Source organism: Camelus ferus, chromosome 22 (assembly GCF_009834535.1).
Source record: "Camelus ferus isolate YT-003-E chromosome 22, BCGSAC_Cfer_1.0, whole genome shotgun sequence".
In the NCBI taxonomy this organism is placed as follows: domain Eukaryota; kingdom Metazoa; phylum Chordata; class Mammalia; order Artiodactyla; family Camelidae; genus Camelus; species Camelus ferus.
In genome coordinates this window covers 5,094,001-5,117,379 of record NC_045717.1, presented here as the reverse complement: position 1 = coordinate 5,117,379, position 23,379 = coordinate 5,094,001, and the positions used below count along the sequence as shown (strand labels likewise).

Sequence of the window (23,379 nt, the reverse complement as noted above, 5' to 3'; positions counted from 1 at the left end):
TTTTTTTTTTTTTAACTGCATTTCTCTGAGGCTAAGAAAAAGAGATCTAAACTCTAAAAAAAGGTTTCTAAACTGAGTAAGGAAACCTGGTTTCTGGCCTTAGTCTCTGGGCCTCACATTTCTCATCTGTAAAATGAGGAAGTTGGGTGGGATGGTCCCCCCAAAGGCTCTTCTGTCTGAGATGTTCTAAGACAGTGGCTCTCAACTAGGGATGATTTTGCTCCCAAGGGACAGTTGGCAATGTCTGGAGACATTTACGATTGTCACCATTCTGTGGACGTGTGTATCTACGCTACTGGTACCTAGTGGGCTGAGGGCCAGGATGCTGTTGAATGTCCTGTGAGGCACAGGACAGCCCCCCACGACTAAGAATTATCCTGCCTAAAATGTCAGCGGTGCCGAGGCTGAGACACCTTGGCTTTGGGTTTTCCACCATGTTTATTGGTTCTGAAAACAGGAATTATGCCACTGTTGCCCCCCACGACATGTCAGATCTGTCGAGTATTCAGTTTCTTATCCTAGCTGTCTCCCGGAGATTTGGAGCCCTAGAAGAATTAGTAAAGGTGAAGACAGAGGACCTCTCACGGTCCTAAAGGACTTAATAAAATATGAGATAGTTGGAAATATGCGATCACTTCTTTCTCCTGCTTAAAACCATTCCGGGGCTTCCCCCGTCTTTCAGGGTGACATCTGGACTCCCTGGTCTACTGTGTCTGGTCCTCAGAACCCCCCCTCCTTCCTGCCTTCACTCCCCTCTCACCAACCTAAATCACTCCTGGAATCCTGGACACACTCTGCCCTTTCTTGCCTCCACTCCTCCGCGTAACAGTTTCCTCCACCCTGAATGCTTCTATCTCCCCCGTGGTCTAGTGATCACCTTTTCACTGCAAGCCTGGCTCAGCCAACACCTCCTGGGTGAAGCTTGTCCCAGTAGCCACTCCTCTCTTTCCAGCTGTCAGATGTAAAACTGACCCTTGCTTCCTCTGGGACCTTACTCGTTAGGGAGAGTTTGTCAACTTGACCTCCTCAGTGCAGTCATTTCCTTAGATGTATTTATTCCATGGCCTGTGAAAGCCTGGCCTCTCAAGGACAGACACCACCCTTGATTGTAGAAGAGGCTAAATCCTATTCTGGGACCCTGAAAACAAGAGGTGGTCAGTAACTTTTAAAATAAGAGTAAGAATTAGATGAAAATAGTCAGATGGTATGAACTTCCATTTATCAGATAAGTAAGTTTTACTAAGGGTGTGATGCACAATATGATCGATGAAATTAACACTGCTGCACATTATATATGACAGCTGGTAAGACAGAAAATCCTAAGAGTATTCATCACAGGGAAAAACATTCTTTTCCTTTTCTTTTTCTTTTGTACTTATATGGGATGATGGATGTATGCTAAACTTACTGTGGAAGTCATTTGATAATGTTTGCAAGTCAAGTCATTATGCTGTACACCTGAAGCATAAACGGTGTTGTATGTCAACTATATCTCAATAAAACTAGAAGGAAAAAAAAATAAAGTAAGTTTTGGAGACACTGCTTAATCAAATACCCTTCGAAGAGCATTCAGATTGCTGTATAGAGTATATTCTATACAGATAATAGGTTGAAGATAAATAAAATCTGCTTTAAACTAGGAAAAAGGAGTAACACGTGTTACTACAACAGGATAGAAAGGCAAAAACTTAAAAATCTCCCTTCCTCTCCTTTCATAATCCTTCTCACCCAAACTATCCATTGTCTATGTCTGTGCCATCCAGATTGGAAGTTCTTAGCCACACGTGGCTATGTACATTTAAATGACTCAAAATGAAGAAAAAAAATTCAGAGTGTTAATTCCTCAGTCACACAAGCCACATTTCAAGTACTCAATAGCCATGTGAGCCTAGTGGCTACGTACTGGGCAGCTCAGATTTACAGGACATTTCCATGTTGCAGAAAGCTCTGTTGAACAGAACAGGAATGGCTTCTCATGTTTCTATCCAGAGATATCTTCTTCATGTCAGCACATATGTGTGTGTGTGTGTGTATACATATGTATATATAATATTCGTGTACACATTTGATATTCTTTTTCATTTTCTCAAATAGGGCCACTTTATATACATTCTTCTAAATCTTGCTTTTTTTCTCTTAATAATATACCTCAGAGATCTTTCCACTCAGCACACTGAGATTTTTTTGTTCTTGTTAATGACTGTAGACTGAGGATTTTCAAAATCTTTCTCAATCAGTGCCCTATTGTTGTTTTAGCTTTCAGTCTTTCGCTGCTAAGAACTCTGCTTTAGTGAACACACACACACACACACCTTTCATGTATTTTACAAGTATATTTGTAAGATATGAGAACCTTTGTCTAAAAAGCCTCTTGAGAGAGAATGTGAATATTCAATTTTGATAGATTTTGCCAAGTTATCTTCTAAAAATTTCCCACCAATCTATATATCCTCCACCGTGCCTACCAATGCCTTCCTCCCCACGTTGCCAGCACCTGTTTTAGCAAACTTGAAGAGCGTCACCATTCTGAGAGGTAGGAAACGGTGCTTCAGCTTTGTTTAAGTTTGTATGTCTTTCATTATTGGTGAGCTCCAGCCGTTTTCCATGTACCAGTTGACCGTTGACTGAGTCCTCCCTGGAAAACGTCCTACTTGGCTGGACCCCTTGCTGTTCCTTCCTACTGATTTGCGTGGCCTCTTCCAAAAGCTGAGGACTTAGTCATTCTCATTTATCTGGTATTTTCTCAGTTGTCCTTTGCCTTTTCGTTTTGTTTATGGCGTAACTTCTTTCTTAAGCCTGCAGTATTTCTTAATTTTGCTTTAACTCAAATTAATCACAAACTCCGGAAGGCGTGAAGGAAAATATGAGTACACTCGTCTCTATAAAAATCAAGGCTTTCTCCCACCTTAAACACATGTTTTCTTCTGCTACTTTTATGATTTTATTTTTTTATTTTAAAATTTGGATCCATCTGGAATTTGTGAAGAGTAGGGTGGGAGTCCAACTGCACTTCTCTTTGAATGGCAGCTTGCCGGTTGATCTGTGATTATTTGTTAATCCTTCCTCTCTTTGACTTGACAAACCACCTTTTTTAGGCACTGCATTCCCACATGTATTTGAGTTTACTTCTCTGCTCTTTTTTCATCCATGGATCTGAAAATTATTTGCTATTAAAAACTGAGATAATGCCAAATTGTCTCAATTACATAGTTTTATAATACATCTTAAAATCTGCAGACCACTCTTCCCTTATTTCTTTTACTTTCCAGAAACTCCTATCCCATTCTTGCACATTTGCTTTTCCAGATAAATCTTAATATATTTTAGGTCCAAAAAACTCCTGTCAACTTTTTAATTTGGGTTACATGAATTCATAGATTAACTTGAAGAGAAGCAACATCTTTAAAGCATTGAGTCTGTTTAGAAATAAGATTTAACTTTGCATTTGTCGAAGTCTTCTTTTGAGGTTCTCCATGGACCTTTAAAATCACCTTTACAGTTCTTGTTAGATTTATTCCAGAGTGTTTTACTTATGTTTGGTTGGTATTGTAAAAGGGCCCTTTTCTTCTATTATATTTTCTAATTTAATTTTTAAGTTATTATTTATACTTAATACAAATGCCTTTGTATTATGTACAGTTTGTTTGCCACCAGGCAGTTACCAACTTCTCTTGTTGTTTCTAGTAATTTGTTTAAAATTTTGGTTCTTTGGGTTTTCTATGTGTGTATCAATACTAATATTGCATCTTTTTCCTGATATTTAGTCTTCTTACATTATTTCCTCTTTGAAATTCTTGGACTCTTAATGTCATTTTCTTGTCTAATTGCGTTGGTTGTTACTTTCAGATCTACTGCTTCTAGCATTTCACCATTTAGATTTTGATGGCTTTTCCTCTCTAAATGCCCTTTCTGCATTTGTGGAGATGATTATATAGTTCGTCTTCTTTGACCTAGCATTATGGTAAATTACACCGAGAGATTTTTAAATGTTAATTCATTCTTACATACCCTCGTTTGGTATACCACTGAGTTCTGTTTGCTAATATATTATTTAAAATTGTTGCTTTAATAATATTGTGAGGTTATGTTGAGTTTTCTGTGCTTTGTCAGGTTATTAGTGTTATGCTGCATTTGTAAAGAGAATGTACATGCTTTTTTCTTTCTCCATGCTCTAGAAAAGTTGAAGGAGTAGAGAAATGTTTCTTTGAGTTTTTTACAAAACAGAAGTAACCCAAAAAGCATCTGGCTTAGTGTTTTGAGGAGAGTGTGGGTAGTTTTCAGTAAATATGTGAAGAATTAATAAACAAATTCCGTGTATACCCAGCTACCTCTCCAAAGCTTTAAAAGATGACATTTTGGAATGCACCTGTTGTCATTCTCTTAATTGTGACTCCCTTCAGTGATTTTTTTTTCTTGAAGTGCTCCATTCAGTTAATAAATATTTACAGAGTAGCCACCACGTCCCAGGCCCTGAGGTAGGTGGTGTAGGTGATTCACGGAAGTACCACACATGGCGCACGATCTAGTGTTCCCAGGATGCTGGCGTACAGCTACGATTTGAATGTGATTTGAAAGCAACATCATTTATCATTGAATATTAATAGAGCTCGGGGCCCTGTATTTACAGATAAATCTTTAGGCACACATTAGTCATCCTTTGATCTAGAGGACAGCATCTCTCTCCAGGCTGCACACAGTGATGCAGCAAAGTGTCTTTCCTTTCCTGCTCCACTTCTGACGCTAGTCTGCAGGGTGGGGCCACACTGGCCAGCAGGGCGTGGAGCCCATCAGCCCCTTGCCTTACTCATGGGCTTTCTCCATGTGACTCACTTCTTTTTACCCCCCCCAGAACTTTAGTCTTCTTAATCTGTAAGATGGAGATACTAATCTTGTTTACTGATATTTAAATGAGACGACATATGTAAGGCATCAAAATCCAGTTGGCACCCCGTGAACATAAGTTTATCTCCTTTTTTTTGGTATCTCCCAAAGCACCTAGCTCAGTACTAGGTTGAGAAGAAGACACTCATGGAATGCTTATATAGGTCTGGACTATTTTTAGATCCCTTGGCTGGTTCTCTTACGTCCCAATTTTATCTCCTCCAATTCAGTTTCCACCCATCCAATTTCCATGCCAGCGAATACCAGATGTTAAACACCTGTTGGCTCTCCAGTACCATACACTCTTTTAGTCACGCCCATGCTCCTTCTTGAGCTGCCCTCTGTTTTTACCTTTCAAGCTTCATCTTTCACCATCATGTACCACCCCTCCCTCTGTATCTTTGCACAGACTGTTCTCTCTGCCTGCATCACCCCTCCCCACCGTCTCCTTGGCACCCTTACCCAAGTGCTTTCTTCATCACAGTGCAGGCTTCCTAAAGGCTCTCCTAAGGGCAGAGACCACGTGCATGTCACCTCTGCCTCCCCTGTGGCTAGCCCTGAGCCTGCTGTGGACCAGGTGTTCCACCAGTATCTGTTGTCAGTGCATGATCAGTCTCTGGGTTACATGGTAAAATATGAATGAGATTTTCTCCATTTCAGTTCTTTGAGGAGCCCTAGGGAAACCGTTCTTTAAAATATGAAAATAAGGCCAGAAAAATCAATTGCGTTTCTCAGCTGCAGGAGATGACAGAAAAGAGTGACTTTCCTGCGCCTCCCAGGGCAGGGCACTGTGATGGGAAGTTAGAGGCACTTCTCATTTTAACGTGGATTTAAGCGGGGCCCAGGCTGGAACTCTCTGAAACATTCAGCCGCCCACTGCTCGTGAAATTCAGAAGCAGGCATGCTTGAATAGCCCTCCATAGCTCCTTTCTTCTTTTTAGGCATTAATGAGCTGGCTGGGCAGCCTTGCCAATGATTTTACAGTTAAACACCCACGCTCCAAGATGCCTCCTTCAATAAGTGGAGGTGGAGGAAAGGCCAGAAATAAGACAGGGTGACTATTGATGGAGCGCCTTGTGGGTTCCAGGCACGGGGCTTGCTGCATTTATTGTCTCCTTTGACCTTCGTGATTGCTCTGTGATGGAAACATTGCTGCAATCACTCCCTTTGTACAGAAAAATACCAAAAAAAGCCAAGAAGACAGAGGATGAGATAGAAGTGGCTCGCCCAGGACAAATGGTTGGATAGAAACCATTTGTGCATCTTCTGAGCAATCAGTTTGTTTTTCTCTTCTGGGCTCTGAACTCTCCTGGACTCTGAATGTTATAACAGATTCTGTTCCTGCCTTTGGTTAGGCTTCTAGAAAACCTTGAGCCAATTTATCACCCCCACTCCTGCTGCAAGTATAGGCACTGTTATAACACCTGCTCTGACCTACGCCCATCCTTGTCCCTTGCATTGACTCCGTTTCTACTTTCCTCATCTGTAAAATGGGGGCAATAATAATAATAACCCCTACATCAGAAGATCGTCGTGAAGACGTAAAAGGCAAACCATATAAAGTGCTCAGGGCAGAACTCGGCACACTGGGAACGCTTAATGAATGTTGGTGATTACTAAATCACGCAGTCTGTAAGCTGCCTTAAGTCACTTCTGGAAAAAAGGTAGGGGTGTGATGAAAATAAGATGAATGAAACTAGTTAGATGGCATTTATGTACTTAGCACAGATTTATCCAGCACCTACTGCAGTCAAGCCCTGGCAGATGCAGGGGCTACCAAGAGAAATCCTTAAGAGCAGGGCCCCCCAAGAAGGAAACAGCTCAGTCAAAATTCAAGTCCCACCAGGCTTTCTCAGCTGCCATGCTGTTTCCCACCATGGAGCCTGCAGCTGAGAACATTCTGCACTCCGTATCTTCTGTGCCGCTTTATTTTCTGTACCCAGGAAGCAGCCCTGACCTGAACCTCACCCCCAGCCCCACGGTTTCCCGCAACCCTGCCAAGAGCAGCTTTGAATATAGGAAACACGCTGACCCTTCACTCGGGGTCACGATGCCCAGCTCTTTCTGCCAGAGCTGCTGGGAAGACACAGCCGGAGGTCACAGTTGGATAAGCTCACAAAGCGGGGACCCAGATTGCAGCCGCTGTAGGGAGCTCGGTTGAGGGAAGGTGATTTCACTAGGTTCCGAGCCCTGGTCTTAATGCCATGTGGAGAGGTCCCTGCAGTGTCGCGGGCTGGCCGTGGGTGCATCCTTGTGTGTCTGGGGGTGATTTGCTCATCTTGGTCGAGTCAGAACAGTTTGTGAGATGGGAACTTCCATTATCTGGAGCCAGGGAGCGGGGGCGAAAGGCAAGGGCCTGAAACATGGTTTCCCAGTGAAGCCATGGGAAAGTTAATTAAGGCTGTGACTCAACAAACCGTTTTGATGAAATTAAGAGGTCCAGCCAGGCGTCCTGCTATTTTAGTGACAGGGCATCAAGCAGGTGGCTCTATAGTCAACTTCTTAAGGAATGCATTTCAATAACAGTGACAGCGATAATATCCAACGTTGCTGGGAGCTTTAATCCAGTGTCTCTGGGAGTCCTACCGATATGCCTGGTACTGGGTGTTATGCTTTATCTCGTTTTTGCAGGTAAGGAGACTGAGGCTCAGAGAGGTAGCGCCACCTGCTTAAGGCCACACAGCCAGTAAGTGGTGGAGCAGAGACAGGATCCCAGGCCAGGCCGATGCTAAAGCCTGACTCCCTCGTGCATCACCTGACACTGCCTCCTTTTTAGATGCCTGCGTCCCAGTCTCTGCGTAGCTGAGAGTGGATGCCCCACTGCCTGGGCCCTCAAGCCTTGGACGCCTCTCCTTTTCTTAATAATAAAAATCATAATCACAGCAGCAGTAAACAAATTTCATGACCTATCTGCTCAAAGCCCAGGTGCCTGCACAGTTGGGACAGATTTGTAGCTGCGGTCCCTCCCTGTGCAAACAGCAAGGCTCGTGTGACATCTTAATTTACTGGGTTCCACTTTGCGCAAAATAACCCTGGTAAGATTTGTGAGGCCTTCTAGTCTGGACCATTTTTACAAAACGCTGGTGACTGACAACATCGCAGTGGAAGCTCCAGGCCTCTCCTTGCCTGACAGCCCAGGCGGGAGGAAGGTGCGGGTGTTTCGAGCAAATTCCAGAATGAGAAGGCTCCACCTGGCCTGACTGGGAAGGTGGCCATGGGAAAAGTCCCCTCAGTAAGGCAGGGATAATGACGTCTTCATCAGATAGCTGCTGTGTGGATGGGGTAAAGGAATGCGTGTAGAGTCCTGGGCCTGGCTTGTAGCGGGTGCTCAGTGAATGCTAGGTCCTCCTCCTCCAGGCCCATGTCCCCGCTCCGGGGAGGACAGAGCTGGGCCTCTCTGCAGCTGTGTTGCAGACACGTGCTCCCCCCTGGAATCCCCCACGCTGCCCTGGACAGTAAGTGTCACAGTGCTCTTGGTGCCCCCTGGGGCTGGCTCTCCACTTAGCCCCAGACCAGTCACACTCTCCTCCTCACGCTGGACTGCGTCCCCTCCCTCCCAGAACAGATTGGGAGCAAGTCCTCGTTTTGGCCTTTACTGGCTTTGGGATGCTGGACCAATCCCTTTTTGGAGCCTTATTTCCTATAAAAGAGGGTTAAAAAGACTGACTTTACAGGGTCATTGAAAGATTTGGAATGAATGATGAAAGAAAGCATAGCCTTGTCTCTTCTGCCTCCAATTTAAGAACTGGAAAGTTTCACTTATGTGCAGAATCTCTGTCTTTTCTTGAAAATGCAGAAGAGAAGCCATAGGAGGGCCTCATTCCCCGCCTTGACAACAGCTGTCTGGAGCTGAGCAGCTGCTGTCCCTGGGGGATGGGACCTGTTCCCGCCAGGTCCCTCCAGTCCCCACACCTGGCCCTTCACCCTCAGGGTTGTGGTTTGTTGGCTCCTTGCTTGCACATAGTAGGTGATCAAGAAAGGTTGGCTCCTCCCTTCGATAGGTTGTTGAGATCTAAGCACACTGGTTAAGATCTCAGTCCTGCATTTGCCTTTGATTGATCGCCTGATAGAGACACAACCTTGTGAAGGAAGTTCTCAGCCTCTCCAGCCTCTGAGAGGCTTACTCTCAAAGGTCTTCACATCCTCTGGTCCAAGTTGAACACCAGTTTGCACTTTCAAAATGAAAAATACTTCAGGAGGCCAGAGATTTATCTCCTACATAAGCGGACCCTCGTTTCTTCCTTCTAATGATTATGCCAATAGCAAATTAAATTGGGAAATGAGTTATTGCTTTGGAATGTTCCAATTTATTTATTTATTTATTTATTTATTTATTTATTTATTTATTTATTTATTTAGAATGTTCCAATTTAAATTGTGCTTTTTCTCTTTCAAGGGTTCCACTAATATGAATGAATTGCTGGCTGTAGCCGGGACCACGCTTCTATTCGGTTCCTCCCTCCGTGGGGAGGTGCCCTTTCTGGGTTGTGAGAGACTCTTGAATTATTGCTCACATAAAGTTTGAGGCCACAGATGTTTCATTTTCCCTTCCCTTTCAAAAGGCATTTTACTCAGTGGGATTCACTGGGGCCCTAGAGGATGGACTTCTTTAATGGGTTTGGGGGGAGCTTCCACGGGGAGCTGGCCAAACAGTGTGATGCACAATCTTTGTGGTTTGGGATGGAGCGAACCTTTGTATTCCAAACAGCCACTCTGGGAGCAGCCACTCCGGAGGAAGTGGAGCGGGTGGAAGGGACACGCAGCCTTGGGGCTCACATCTGGGTTCAAATGCTGCTTCTCTATTTGTTATTTTAGTTTACTTAGGCAAGTGATTTAGCTTCTTCAGGTCTTACGTTCTTCATTTATACAACAGGAAAAATAAGACATGCCTTATAGGGTTGCTCTTAAGAGTTGTTAATAAGAAATAAAGTTAAATCATCTACCCCAGGTTTAATAATTCTTGAAGTCCATTTTAAGCCTTTCCAGTGAAACCATCCAGGATATGGGAGCGCAGTCCGTCAGCAAAGCCAACTCCTGCCCTTGGAACTGACCTACCCGAGGAATTAAACAGGGTACAGGCAGTAAACAGAACAGATGCTCAGCCTCCAGACCTGTCCTGCCGTTTTAGGGTTGGCATTTCTACCCAAGAGACAATAACGTGGCGGAAATCATTCTGACACATTCACTTAGGAGCTACTTACTGAGCACGCGCACTGCTTCCGGCCACAGCCAGGCAGGTGATCTGAGCGATCTCGTGTTGCCTTTCAGTGCCTTGGGAGCTAGGGATCATCGTAACTCCCATCTCACAGATGGAGAATCTGAGCCTCAGCGATGTCACAGAACTTGTCTGAGGTCACACAGGCCGTGGGGGAGGAGCTGCGTGTGGACACGTGATGGCCGTCTGTCTTCAGCTTCACCCCAATATTTCATAAATCACCACCCCCCAAAAAATCCAATTTCTTTTCTTCTAATCAGTTCAAACAAGCCAACACTAACCCCACGGGTCTTTGTTTCCGTCCGTCTGATTACTGCCATTCACAGCTATGTGCGTGAGTCTGATGAACCCCAAACGAGAGAATGAACTCATTAGAATTAAGTGAACGCAGTCTGTTTGGTATGAAAAAAAAAATCATTGAAAATGTGGACCCATGAGGCAGGCAGAGGGCACACGATTTTAGATCCTGAGGTGTGTTTATTCTTTCTAGATCTTGGGACAAGCATCTCTGAGCACCGGCTCTGAGACAGGTGTTGCCCTCAGAGTTTTCACACAGCGATCTCATTTCATCCTCGGAAAGCCGAGGTCCAGGAAACGTAGTAAGAGGACCAGAAGGTGGTGGGGTTAGAATCTAGACATGCGGGTTTCTGGCTTCCAAGCCAAGGCTCTGGCTGCCACCTCATTTTTGTTTCTTTATTGAGACAGAACAGACTGATGGAAAGCTATTCCGCCTGAAACATACACAGCTGACCTGAGGACATTCGCAATTGGAGGGTAGATTCGGCTGCTGGGTGCGATTCAGGGTGAGAATGGTGAGCCCTTGACCGTGCCAAGTGGCTGAGGGATCGGCCTGCACACCAGCACCCGTAGACGGACAAGAGCCGGGGGGAAGTTTTGGTGCCAGAATCCTTCCACTCTCTCCTTCCGAGGCTCCCTGCCAACCAAGGAGATCTGTGCTTAAGGACGGGCCCCACATGGCAGATGAAGAGCTGCTCTGTTCACCTGGCGGCCAGTAACCTGAGAAGAGCACAGGGGAGCCTGAGGCTCAGGATGGGACGCCTAAGTGATTCCCTAGCTTCTCACCCTACACACCCCAGGAATCTCATGTGATGGATTCTCACCATCCCTGGAGGGCAAATTGAGGTGGAAGGTAGGGGAGAGAGTGTCTGTTCCCAGTTCCCAGTGCGGGGCTCAGCCAGGGATAACCTTGGTCAGGATGCCTCAGGGAGAGGGGAGGGGTGGACAGGAGTCTCCAGGGCGAGTCTGCTGGCAAAGCAGTCTTAGGTGGTGGAACATAATCATTGAAGTGACATCCTTTCACCTTTGCTCGGCTCTGTTGGTTAGGACCAAGTGATAGGCTCCACTCACATCCAGGGACGGGAAAGCGATGGCCCAGGCTCCTCCTGTGCGGGAGAAGCGAGACCTTTACCCGTGTCCTGACCCCGGAGGCGAGGGGTCAGAGAAGTCATGTTCCTGGGGCCAGGGCTCAGGGGCAGGAAGGGACGGGTTAATGATGGGAACCCGGCACCTGCCTCTAAGGCACAGCGTTCGTGGTAAAGCATAGCCATTGCTGTCAGTTCTGAAAAATAAGATCCTCTCCTTTCAGGGGAACCCAAAAGGGGGAGTGTGGGGCGCTGAGGCCACCCTGGGTCGGTGCATCACTGGAAGGGCTCGCAGCGCTCAGCACACAGCTGTAGTCGTGACAATATTTCATTACGGGGAAGGGACACAAAGCATAGACAGCAAAGGGAAAAGGTGCAGGGGGTCGAGTCCAGAGGACACCAGGCAGGAGCTTCCGGGGGCCGCTCCTAGTGGAGTCGCGTGGGGCACACTCACTTCCCCCGGTGGTGAGCTGGGGGCACACTTATGGAGAGGAACTCGTAAGAGTCTCAGTGCCCGGGGTTTCAGCTGGAGGGCTGGTCACATCGGCACCCCCAGCCTAGCAGGTGCCCGGGTCCCCGACTCCGGAAGGAAGGGGCAGGTGTTCAGCATAAAGCATATTGTTTGTGTAGTTAAGGCACAGTCAGGCCCCCTTGTTAGTTCTGGGAATGGTGGGGGCCCTCCTGATACCCGAGTTCGCAGGTGCCAGCCGAGGGCCAGCGTGGCGAGCAGGCCTTTCCAGGAGCCGCAGACTCAGGTCCACCGTGCTAACACTCCATCCTGTGAAAACTGCCCCCAGACTCCTTTCAGGTAGGGTGTGTGTGTGTGTGTGTGTGTGTGTGTGTGTGTGGAGGGTGGGACAGGATGCGGAGGTAGGAGGCTGGGGAGAGAGCCCTTCCTCCTCACAGGACAAAAGCAGCAGATTGAGTAGGAGCAGAAATGCTGCCGCCTCCCAGCGCGGCCCCTTCTGTCCGGGGGGACCCCACTGAGCGCACGGCTGTATTATCGGCAGCCGTTGCTTCTCGCCCTTGCAGGAATTACAGGCAGACGCCGAGTGGCTTATCTGGCTCAGAAGCCCCCCGCCGGCACGCCTAGCAGTGCCACACATTGGAACTTGGAGATGATTTCTAATTTTCCAAACCAATTTTGCTGACCTGATTCTTTTTTTTTTTTTTTTTTTTTTGATCAACTCTTCTGCCAAGAAAGGGGATTGAGGAATGAAAGTAGCTTAATGGAACGGGCTGTTTGGGCCGCAGGGCTGGCATCTCCATGGAGATGCGGATGCAGGCTGCGTCTAAACAAGGCTGGGCTGGGATGCAGTGAGGCAGCGCTGCGTCTTGGACTGTGGTGGCACGAGTGTGGATGACCCCCCAGGTGGCGGACACCACCGGCCCTGCTCTGGGGCCTGGCTCCGGGAGGGCAGAAATGGGTGTGAGCCCTTTAAAGCCCACTCATGTACTCTTAGGGCTGAGCCCCGGCCAAGAGCTGGGCAGGAGGATTGGTGATGTCCAGTCCCTGCCCTGGAGGAGCCCAGGGTGGGGTGGGGTGGGCTGATGGGTCAAGATGTCATGATAACACAGAGCAAGAGGGGACTGTGGCCAGGATGGAGTGCAGGGGAACCGAGGCAGTCCTCACTCCTGAGGGAAAGATCTGGGAAGGCTTCCTGGTGTGTGTGGGACACGCCCTCCAGGGGGAGGACGTGGAAAGTCATGCCAGTAGCAGAGAGCCTAGAACTTTCCGGAACTGGGACTCTAACCGTGTGTGTGTGTCTATGTGTGTGTATGTCTGTGTGATTGTGTGTCTGTATGTCTTTGTGTGTGTCTCTGTGAATCTGTGTGTGTTTGTGTCTACATATGTCCGTTGTGTTGTATGCATCTGTGTGCAAGTGTATGTGTGTATGTCTATGTATGTCTGTGTGTGAGTCTGTGTGTGTGTATCTGCTCATGGGTGTGTGTCTCCCTGTGTCTCTGTGCATCTGCGTGTGTCTCTGTGTCTGTGTGAGGCTGCCCAGGGCTGTAGCAGCTGGTACTGTGGGACAGGTAAGCAGGGGCAGAGCATGAGGACAGGGCAGCACCGAGGGGAGAAGATGTGTGTTGGATCCAGACAGGCCTGGTTTCTAGGTCTGGCTCGACCACTGATGGCGTGGGAAATCCTGACAACTCTCCAACCCCTGCGATCCTCAGTTTCATCGTCTGAGAAACAGGAATACGGACAGTACCAACTTTATGGGACACCGGGTAGGACGGAGTGACGTCATCTCTGTAAAGCGCTGAGTGTCCCACCACCAAAGACGGGAATTCCTTGCTGTCTTCTCTTCAGAAGCCAGAATAGGATTTTGGCTCTTGTCTTGATCTAACTGCAAGCTCCAGGTCACTTGCATCCGAACCTCCTGGACGTGGGTGCAAATGCTGACTTGTGGGAGCCGTGCAAACCAAGGGGACTTGGCTCTCTGAGTGGCGGGCGCGGGGCTCTGCATCTGATCAGTCTCCTTAGGTGGCTCTGATGCTCAGTAAGGTCCCGGACCCAGCGGGCTCACAAGGGATCTTCAGCCGCACGATGAAAGGTTCAGAGGAATAATTTAGGAAGGTCCCGCTGGTGGCCGATGGGGATGATGGTTTGGAAGGGGGAGGCAGGTGGCCCACGGCTGAGGTGGTTTTCTGCCCCATCGACATGAGTCACCAGCAAATGCTTTAAATAGTAGGACCCTCAGGCCCTCGGAAGCCCAAAGACAGAAGCCATTGCCCTGTCCCCGAGGGACTATTAGTGGGTCGGGGAGGACAGGTTGCAGATGATGGTAACACAGCGTGACACCTGATGGTCCTCGTGCTGAGGAAATAACAACCCAGTTCAGCTCTAATGATGCGCCGTTGTGAGGATGACAGTGGCAGCAGTGAGAAGTGTCAGTTTATCACTTTTGCATTTACACGGCAGTTTGCCATTTGCGTTACTCATCTTGGTTGTACCTCCTTGACAGTTTTGTGTGGATTAGCGTAATGACTTGGGGCCATTTTGCATCGTGTTGCTAAAACATGCCTTGCTCTGGGGTGGTCTGGACGAGGCGTGTGACGACGTTCCACGTGATCAGAGAAAGTTGGATGGGCCACCAATGGCTGAAATGGGGAGGGACAGAGGGCCCCAGGTTTAGGCAGGGATGCACGTGGCCGTGCAAGGAGCAAGAGTGTGAAAATGGACTCGAGATGGTGGCTGGATTCTCATGGATTTGTTCACAGAATGGTTCAGTACATTTTTAATAAAAATAAACTCTAATGTGGTAATAGATTTATTGGCAGTAGAACACATGGTTAGTGGGCAGACTTCTGACTCAGACAGACCTGAGTTCAAATCCTCGCACCTGCCTCATATAGGTAAGGTCATTCCACCTGCCTCTGGTAGAGGCATCTGTAAAATGGGCCCAGTGATAGTACCTTCCCCACAGAATTGTGAGGACACAAAGTGATGCACTGCGTGGGTGCTGCCCCTGGATGCTGACTAAGGTCCTTACCTCGGGCCGGGCCTCTCCTTGAGGATCCCCGGGCACTACCACATTCTGCTTTAACAACAGCTGGTGTGAGGTGGCCACGGTCACCTCCATTTTGGAGAGAAGTAAGCGGAGGATTCTGAAGGGCGAGCAGCTTGTCCAGGGACACAGCAAATAAGTGACAGAGCTGGGCTTCCAGGGTAGACAGTCAGGTTCCAAAAACTCCGCTCCCTTCACTGCCCGGTCCTGGGGAGAGGCCCAGGGAACCCGGGTGTCATGTGGGCAGAATTTATGGATTCCGAGACCCCTCGCACTTTCCGCTCAAGCCCCATTGTCAGGATCTCTGGGGCCGAGCCAGGCGCCAGGCGCCAGGCGGCCTCATTCTGTCTCTGGAGGTTCCAGCTGTCACATACAAAAGACGAATGTCTGTCGGGCGGCTCTGTTTTTCTCTCCCCACAAAGTTTAATTTCCCCGATGTGAGTGGTTCTATTGCTTTGAGGTTTCCAGGGTTTGCATTCTTCCTAAAGCAGGGTGGTTTATTGGGTGTTGTGGGGCCGAGATGCTACAGTGCATGGATGTTAATGGAGTTGATGTTTCCTGGCATAAGGAGGGTCCTAGATCAGCGTCCTGACTTGGCAGATGGTGGGAGGGTTTTTGTTTTTCTCTTCCCTCTTTCTAACTCCCGGGGTTTCATGTCCATGGTGACATGTCCTCCCAGAAGAAGTTTACAGCACACTTCGCTTTGCTTCGTTGCATTTTTGCAAGCAAATGCAGATGCAGGGCTGAGAAACACTTATCAAAAGGCTGGTTAAGGTAGTTTTTGGGATTGAGGGCTTCAGAATCAGGTATTCCAGAGTTCTGATCAGGCCCTGTTACTTCAATAACCACTTGGCCTCAGATAAGTTACGCTGCGCCTGTGTGCCTTAGTGTGCACAGCTGTGAAGTGGGGATAATAATGAGATACTCTGGGACAAGTGTCTCTGGGAGCTGTGAGCAGACAGGGCAGTGGCCAAATATCACCTGAAGACGCTGGGGAAGAGAAGAGCTTGTACTGGATCTGGGATGAGCAGGGACTTGATGGACTGGGAAGGGGAAGCTGGCCTTCCGGGCAGAGGGACCAGCGGGTGCAAGAACTTGGAGGTGGGGGAGACGAGGGTGCAGTCAGACAGCGGAGAGATGGGGTTGGGCAGAAGGGGCAAATCGAGGTTCCATCGGGAAGAACCTTGTCTGCTCTGGAAGGAGTTCAGACTTGACCCCGTAGGTGTGACAGCTCATTCACCTGGGAAGCAGCGTGACCAGGGTGGCTTGTTAGAAAGTCTGGAGTGGTCTGGAAGCTGGGAGACTGGAGCTCAGGGGAGCAACGAGGAGGCCACTGCAGGCAGGGGTGGGTGATGCTGGTCTGACCCAGGGAATTATGATGAGGATGGTGGAGAGAGATCAACAAACCACGCTAGAGGCAGAAGCTCCAGGCGCTGGGGGCTGACTGGGGTGGGGCTTGTGGGGAGAAGCGAGGGATGGTAGGGATGTCTGCGGGAGATCAAGCTACAAAGATGGGTGGGCAGAACTGCCTCCCACCACGGCTGAGGGGAAGACACCAGGCTGGTTCTGGCTTGGTGAATCCAAGGTGGCCTGGAGGCATCTCGACGCATTGTCTACATTTATCTTTTACTAAATGAGGGACCTTAGGCAAGTCAGTTAACCTCTCAGAGCCTCAGTTTCTCCATCAATAAAATGGGGATAAGAGACTAAGGGTGGTGGGGGAGGGTACAGCTCAGTGGTAGAGTGTGTGCTTAGCATGCATGAGGTCCTGGGTTCAATCCCCAGTACCTCCATTAAAAAATAAATTAACCAAAAAAAAAAAAAAAAAAAGAGAGAGACTAGGGGTGGAAAAGAACAGAGGCTTCAGTGGCCCATCCCTCATGAACGCAGCGTGGTTTGGGCCATGTTGCATGTCTGTCTGTGTGTCTGGGAAGAAAGTGTGTGTGTGTGTGTGTGTGTGAATGTGCCCCAGTCTTAATTCACTTCAGCACTTCAGTTCAGGAAGTGTTTACGGGCCTCCCCCTGGGGGAGGTACGGAGCCGGGCACAGAGGAGAGGATGAGACTGGGGGCTGCCTGAGGCGCTCCCAGTGCAGGCAGGGATCAGGGATGTGAAGAGGCATCGGGGAGGCGCAAGCAGGCCTGGGTACAGAGCAGGGCGGGATCAGGTGTTTGGGGAACGGGCCTCTGGGCTGGACCAGGAGGCTGATGAGGAAGGCTGGGGAGGTGTCCCAGGCCTGGGCCAAGGCCCAGAGAAGCATGACAGCAGGAGCTCTCAGAGAGCTGGGGTGGGAGGAGGGGAACCTGTGAGCTGGGGAGCACTGGCCTGAGAGGCTAGAGGGTGGCGGTGGAGGTCAGGCCGAGCTGGACGTTCCCCGGAAAGCACTGGGCTGTTCGCTGGAGGAAGCCCCTCTCCTGGGCAGGACAAGGGTGATCTTGGTCTCTAAAGTCCTACAGGGCCTTGCCCCAGTGCTCTCTCCCCCTTGTCCCATTCATCTCAGGCAGACTGCTCCTTCCTGGCCCACTGGGACCCCTGAGCTCCTTTCTTTTTAGGGTCTTTGGGGCTGCACCTCAGTCTAGGGTATAGCTGCTTCTGTGGGGCGCCTTGTACCCCCACCACTCACCCGATCTGAGGCTCCCCTCACATGCGCTGTTCCAGATCCCGCTCAGGTCTCATTTTGTAATATTTATTTGGTGATCTGCTTGTTCGGCGTCTGACCCTCACCCTGCTGTAAGCTCCCCAGGCGATGGCTGTGTGGTGGCGTCTGGCTCACAGTGGGCCCTTTAATAAACGTGCTGAGTGAATGAACGGATGAGCAGGGAGGCAGGCAGCAGGGAGAACCACATCTCTAAGGAAACACTCAAATCCAGCGCCGAGAGCTGGTTTATTTCTAGTCCCGGGCTGTTACATTCAGGAGGCAGAGCCAAGAGCTTTAGAACGTCTCCAAGCAACCAGGTTACATAAACCCCGTCAATCAGCCTTGATGTGCGGCCGGCTCTCACGTTCAGGGGTGCTCAGTGCGGAAGTGAGGGCTCTCTCCCGGGTCCTCTGAGGCTGCCCCACCACACTGGGAGCTTTGGGGCTGTGACCAAGCACTAGGACTTCTGACTTCCACGAAATCTAATCTGTCAGAAAGGGAGGAGGCTAGCTGCAGGATGCCCCTGGAGATCCGCCGTCAAGAAAAATCTCACCCTGGAACCAATCAGAAGCCTCAGTCTCCCCATCCCACCCACCCAATAGCCAATACTGACTCAGTCATTAAGAATAGGAGTCCAGACCCAGCTCAAACGTCGCCCTTCCTCCCCAGAGACAGCTTTTTTCTCCTTCCCTTTCATGTCACTCTGCTCACCTCCCAGGCCTCCTTAAGCCATCGACCCCTTCCACCCCCACTGCCCCAGGTCTGACCTTGGCGTCTGGGGCATGCCCTAGTGCATCAACCTCCCCACTGGCCTCCCTGCCTCCAGCCTTGCCCCTGCAAACCTGCATCCCTGCTGCCCCCAGAGACATCTTTCCAAACAATTTTGATCCTGTCACTTAAAACCTTAACATTTGGGGATGGGTAGAGCTCAGTGACACAGCACATGCTTAGCATGTTTGAGGTCCTGGGTTCAATCCCCAGTACCTTCATTAAAAAAAATAATAATAAAATAAAACCTTAACCTTTAACCTTCTGCTTAAAACTTCAAGGGCTCTCTGTCACCCTGGAGGTAAAACCCAAGTTTTAGCCTGGTCCTTCCTTAACTATCCTCCTCCCACCTACCCATTGCCCCAGGCTCATCTCTCCCTGAATTGCATCCTCAGCACCAGCCACAGTCCTTTATTAGCACAGGGAAGGGCTCTTACCACTGAGGAAATTACAAGGGTTTTAGCTCTGTGCCAGGGACCAGGAACCAGACTAAATATATATTTATATATTCCTTATATCACGATAGCACACCATCCTAAAGCTTCACACACACGCACGTGCACAGGACTTTTCTCACGGACAGCATCTGTCCATAGGATTCAGACAGACATCTCCCATATCCATCCGGGTTTCAGAGACTGCACGTACGGACCGAAGGCAGGCCAGCTGAGGCTGGGTGATTCTCAGTTTTGTTTTCCTCCAGGTCACCATCCTCGTCAGCCTGGCCCTAGCCTTCCTCGCCTGCATCGTGTTCCTGGTGGTTTATAAAGCCTTCACCTATGACCACAGCTGCCCAGAAGGGTTTGTCTATAAGGTAAGGGGCTTCTGGCAGGGGACTGGCTCTGGGTGACTGTCAACTTCAACTAGAGGGTTTACCCATGTCTTCTTGTCATTGGCATTCAAATTCTAGGTATGGCAAGCTCCCTTACAGACTGTTTAAAATGTAATAGATGTCTGGAGAAAGTAAAAACACTAACTCAGAAAGACACGTGTGCCCCAATATTCATAGCAGTATTATTTACAATAGCCAAGATATGGGAGCAAACTAAGTGTCCACCGATGATGAGTGGACAAAGGCGATGTGGTATACGTATCCAATGGAATACGTATCCAATGGAATACCACTCGGCCATAAAAAAGAATGAAATTTTGCCATTTGCAGCAGCATGGATGGACTTAGAGGGTATTATGCTAAATGAAATAAGTCAGACAGAGAAAGACAAATTCTGTATGATATCACTTATATGTGGAATCTAAAAAATACAGCAAACTAATGAACATAACAGAAGAGAAAAAACCACAGATATGGAGAACTGACGTGGTTCCCAGTGGGAAGAGGAAAGGGGGTGGGAAGGCAGGGCGTAGGGGATTAAGAGGTACAAATTACTATGTATAAAATAAATAAGCTACAATGATATATTGTACAACACATGGAACATAGCCAACATTTTATAATAACTATACGTGGAGTATAACCTTTAGAAATTGTGAATTACGGTTACATACCTAAAACTTACATAATATGGTAAGTCAACTATACCTCAATTAAAAATACTTTATGCACTCAATAAAGGCATTGAATGATGTAAAAAAAATCAGTATAAAGAAATGTGTAAGTAACACCAAAAAGAAATTGATGGTGGCGGTCTAAAATTATTTTCGTTCTTTCTAAAAAGTTGTATACTCAAAATAAATTTTGATATGCAGTTTAAAAATTTACAATAAAAAAAGTCAAATGTGTCTGGCAAGGAGTTTTCAGGCTTGCATGAAGAACTTGGTCTCCAGTAGGCTGTCGAGGGTCTCCTCCCAGACAGCGCCCACCAGAGTGCTGGCGTCAGGGGGTGGGCTGGCTTTGGACCACACATCCACAGTCAGGGAGCGCTCGCTCCCGCTCCAGATAGACTGTCCCATGATCAGAGCGCTCTGCCTTGGTGTGGGTCTCCCTGGTTTGATGGCTGGTTCCTCATCCCTGCAGACACGTGAAGACAGGGTGTGGTGCTTCTGAGGTCCCCCCACCCCCGGACCTGCAGCCAGCCCCTTCCCGACTCCCTGACTGGGCTCCTCCCCCTGAACTGGCTGCATGCCCCCTGGGCATCCCTTCGCACCTCTGAACCTCAGTTTCTCGCCTGTAATGGATGCTAATAATGTCTGCACACAGGATTCTTGTGAAGCCTTAAGGAGAGAATTTAAGTAAAATCAGCCAGCCAAGGGCCTCTAGCTCAGGGCTGTCAGTGTTAGTGGTAATAAAGACAGACTCTGGTTCAGAGCCAGCACAGCTGATGCGAACACTTACACGTGACCATTTACTGAGCACCCGTTGTATGTCATGCTCTTTCCTAGACATTTGCATAAACAGTACCTCAGCTGAGCTGTCCACCCCCTGAAAAATAGTTTTTATTGCCCCCATTTTATATCTGAGGAAACAGAGATTAAGAGTGTTTTCTTAAGAGACTTTTTCCAAGACATCACAAGCTGTTACCTTTCAAAGTGAGGGACTCAAATAGGGGACGTTCTGCCTTAAAACCACATGTCTTTTGGTTCCGCCACACGACTTCCTAAGACGACATTCTTCATCGTTAGACGTTGAGGTTCTGAAAACTTGTCAACAGCTATCAACAGGGGACAGTGGAATAAACTATGATGTATCCACACGGTGGAATTCCCAGCAACTGTGAAAATGAGTGAAGGGGGATGGTCTCCAGACATGGATGCAGAATCCCCTCCCGGATAATAAGGAAGAAGCAAAAGTGCGACCTTTGTGTGCGAAGAGGGGTGGTGAAGGATATTTGCTTATATTTTCAGAAAGATATTCTGGAAGGATAAATTTAAAAACTAAGAAAAATAGTGACTTGGGTCGGGGGAGCATCAGGGAGGGAAAGGAGGGGACAAGGATGAGAAGGGCTCCTCCTGGTATAGCTTGCTATACATCTGTCCTGGATGTATGCCACTGTGTGACATATTTTTTTTTAAATAGATAAATAAAAAGTAATTCCTGAAACTAAAAACAAGCTCAAATCTAGCTGTATGTCAAGTTGGGGACATAAACTTACCAAAAAAGTAAATATTCCAAAAGACTAGAGAACACAGGGTATTAACTGCACAAGCAAACTGCAATATATTCTTAGGGCACAGAGAGCTGCGGAGAAATTGTGTTCATTTCCTCTGACTGTTACTTATGATACTGCTGTTATTTTGATAATTGATAGATACTGTACAATTATATCAATGTTGTTAGGAACCAAGGCTTTTGATATAAAAGAGTTACAAGTAGAAAATTAAGGGAATAAAATAGAAATTGTCTCCAAGCACAGAGAAGCAACTGGGAGATGAGTGAAGCAGCCAGCTAAATCCCTCACAATGCTGTGTCCGCTGTAGCTGCACCATCAGTGAGCAGAAGCTGTCCATTTTGAATTAGAATTAGCACCAGTTTCTTTTTCTCTTTCTTTTTCTTTCTCTTTCTTTCTTTTTTCTATGGGAGGGAGGGAGAAAGAAAAAGAAAGGAAGGGAGAGGGGGGGGAGGGGGAGGAGGGGGGGGAGGGGAGGGGAAGGAAGGAAGGTGGAGGGAGGGAAGGAAGGACGGAAGGATGGAAGGGCGTAGGAAGGAGAGGAAGGAAGGAGGAACGGATAGGCTTCCTTCTTCCTTCCTTCCTCTTTCTTTCTTTTCTTATTGTTTCTTTCGTTCTTTTTTCTTTCTTTCTTTCTTTCTTTCTCTTTCTCTCTCTCTCTTTCCTTCGTTCGTTCGTTCGTTCCTTCCCTCCTTCCTCCCTCCCTCCCTTCCTACCTTTCCTTTCTATTGAGGTATAGCTGACATATGACCTTATATTAGTTTCAGGTGTACAATGTAATGATTTGCTATTTGTATATATTGCAGAATGACCACCACCGTAAGTCTAGTTAACATCCATCACCCTACATAGTTAACAAATTTTTTTTCTTGTGATGAGAACTTTTAAGATCTACTCTATTGGCAGCTTTCAAATATGCAACTCAGTTTTAGTCACTCTAGTCACCCTGCTGTACATTCCACCCCCTGACTTGCTTATTTTGTAACTGGAAGTCTGTACCTTTTGACATCCCCTTCACTCATTTCTCCCACCCTCACTCCCCGCCCCTGGGAACCGTCATTCTAGTCACATCAAGTTTATTTCTCCTGGCTTCAAGGAGGTGGCAGCTTTGATGGTGGGGATGGCGGTGGTGTTGGGGAAAGCCTGCTGAGCGCCAGGTGCCATCACCTGCCCTCTGGGTGACAGCCCCATGTGGCTAGGTCCCCCCAGGTGGGGTGGCTGGGTTGCAGGGCTGATTGGAAGCTATCCACTGAGCTCCGGCTGACCCTTGTCTCTTCCTTCCCCAGCACAAGCGCTGTATCCCGGCCTCCCTGGATGCTTACTACTCATCTCAGGACCCTAGCTCCAGAAGCCGCTTCTACACAGTCATCAGCCACTACAGTGTGGCCAAGCAGAGCACTGCCAGGGCCATTGGGCCGTGGCTGTCAGCCGCTGCTGTCATCCACGAGCCCAAGCCGCCCAAGACCCAGGGCCATTAGAGGCTCACCCCCAGCCAGAAGTGGGGGGGGCGGAGAGAGGGACCCCCGCTGGCTAAGCCAAGCTCCAGTTACAAGACAACACTGTACTCCTGGGATTTGGGGGCGGGGGCGGGGGCCGGGGGTGGGTTGGGGGGGAGCTCACCGAAAATATCGCGCACTGGAGTTGTCCGAATCGGTATTTCTTTTCGTCCTTCGGTATTGTTGATCCGTCCCCGAGTCAGGCTCATGTACAAAGGCATGTTTCGTGTTGACTGTTCCCATGTAAGATATTTTCAAAGCCACTGCTTTTCATTTGTTAGGAAAATCTAAAAACAGAAAAGGAAGGAAACAAAGGGTTAGACTGGCCGTATCTGGAAGATGTTGAAGGGAGGTTAAGGCCACAGACGCTCTCTGGGCTTGGCTTCTCGGATGAGAAACGGTAGCCGCAGTGTGGGCTTC

At 48.2% G+C, this 23,379-nt stretch overlaps 1 protein-coding gene across 1 annotated transcript in view; it reads left to right on the top strand.

Moving 5' to 3' along the window:
• The window catches only part of NSG2 (neuronal vesicle trafficking associated 2), a 48,915-nt gene extending 25,886 nt beyond the window's left edge, over positions 1–23,029 (top strand). Inside the window, exons 4-5 of the mRNA XM_006183450.3 lie at positions 19,102–19,212; positions 22,750–23,029. Of these exons, the coding sequence (XP_006183512.2) occupies positions 19,102–19,212; positions 22,750–22,941 (303 nt within the window). The 3' untranslated portion in view covers positions 22,942–23,029. The remainder of the gene's footprint in view (positions 1–19,101; positions 19,213–22,749) is intronic.
• Positions 23,030–23,379: the final 350 nt, after the last annotated feature.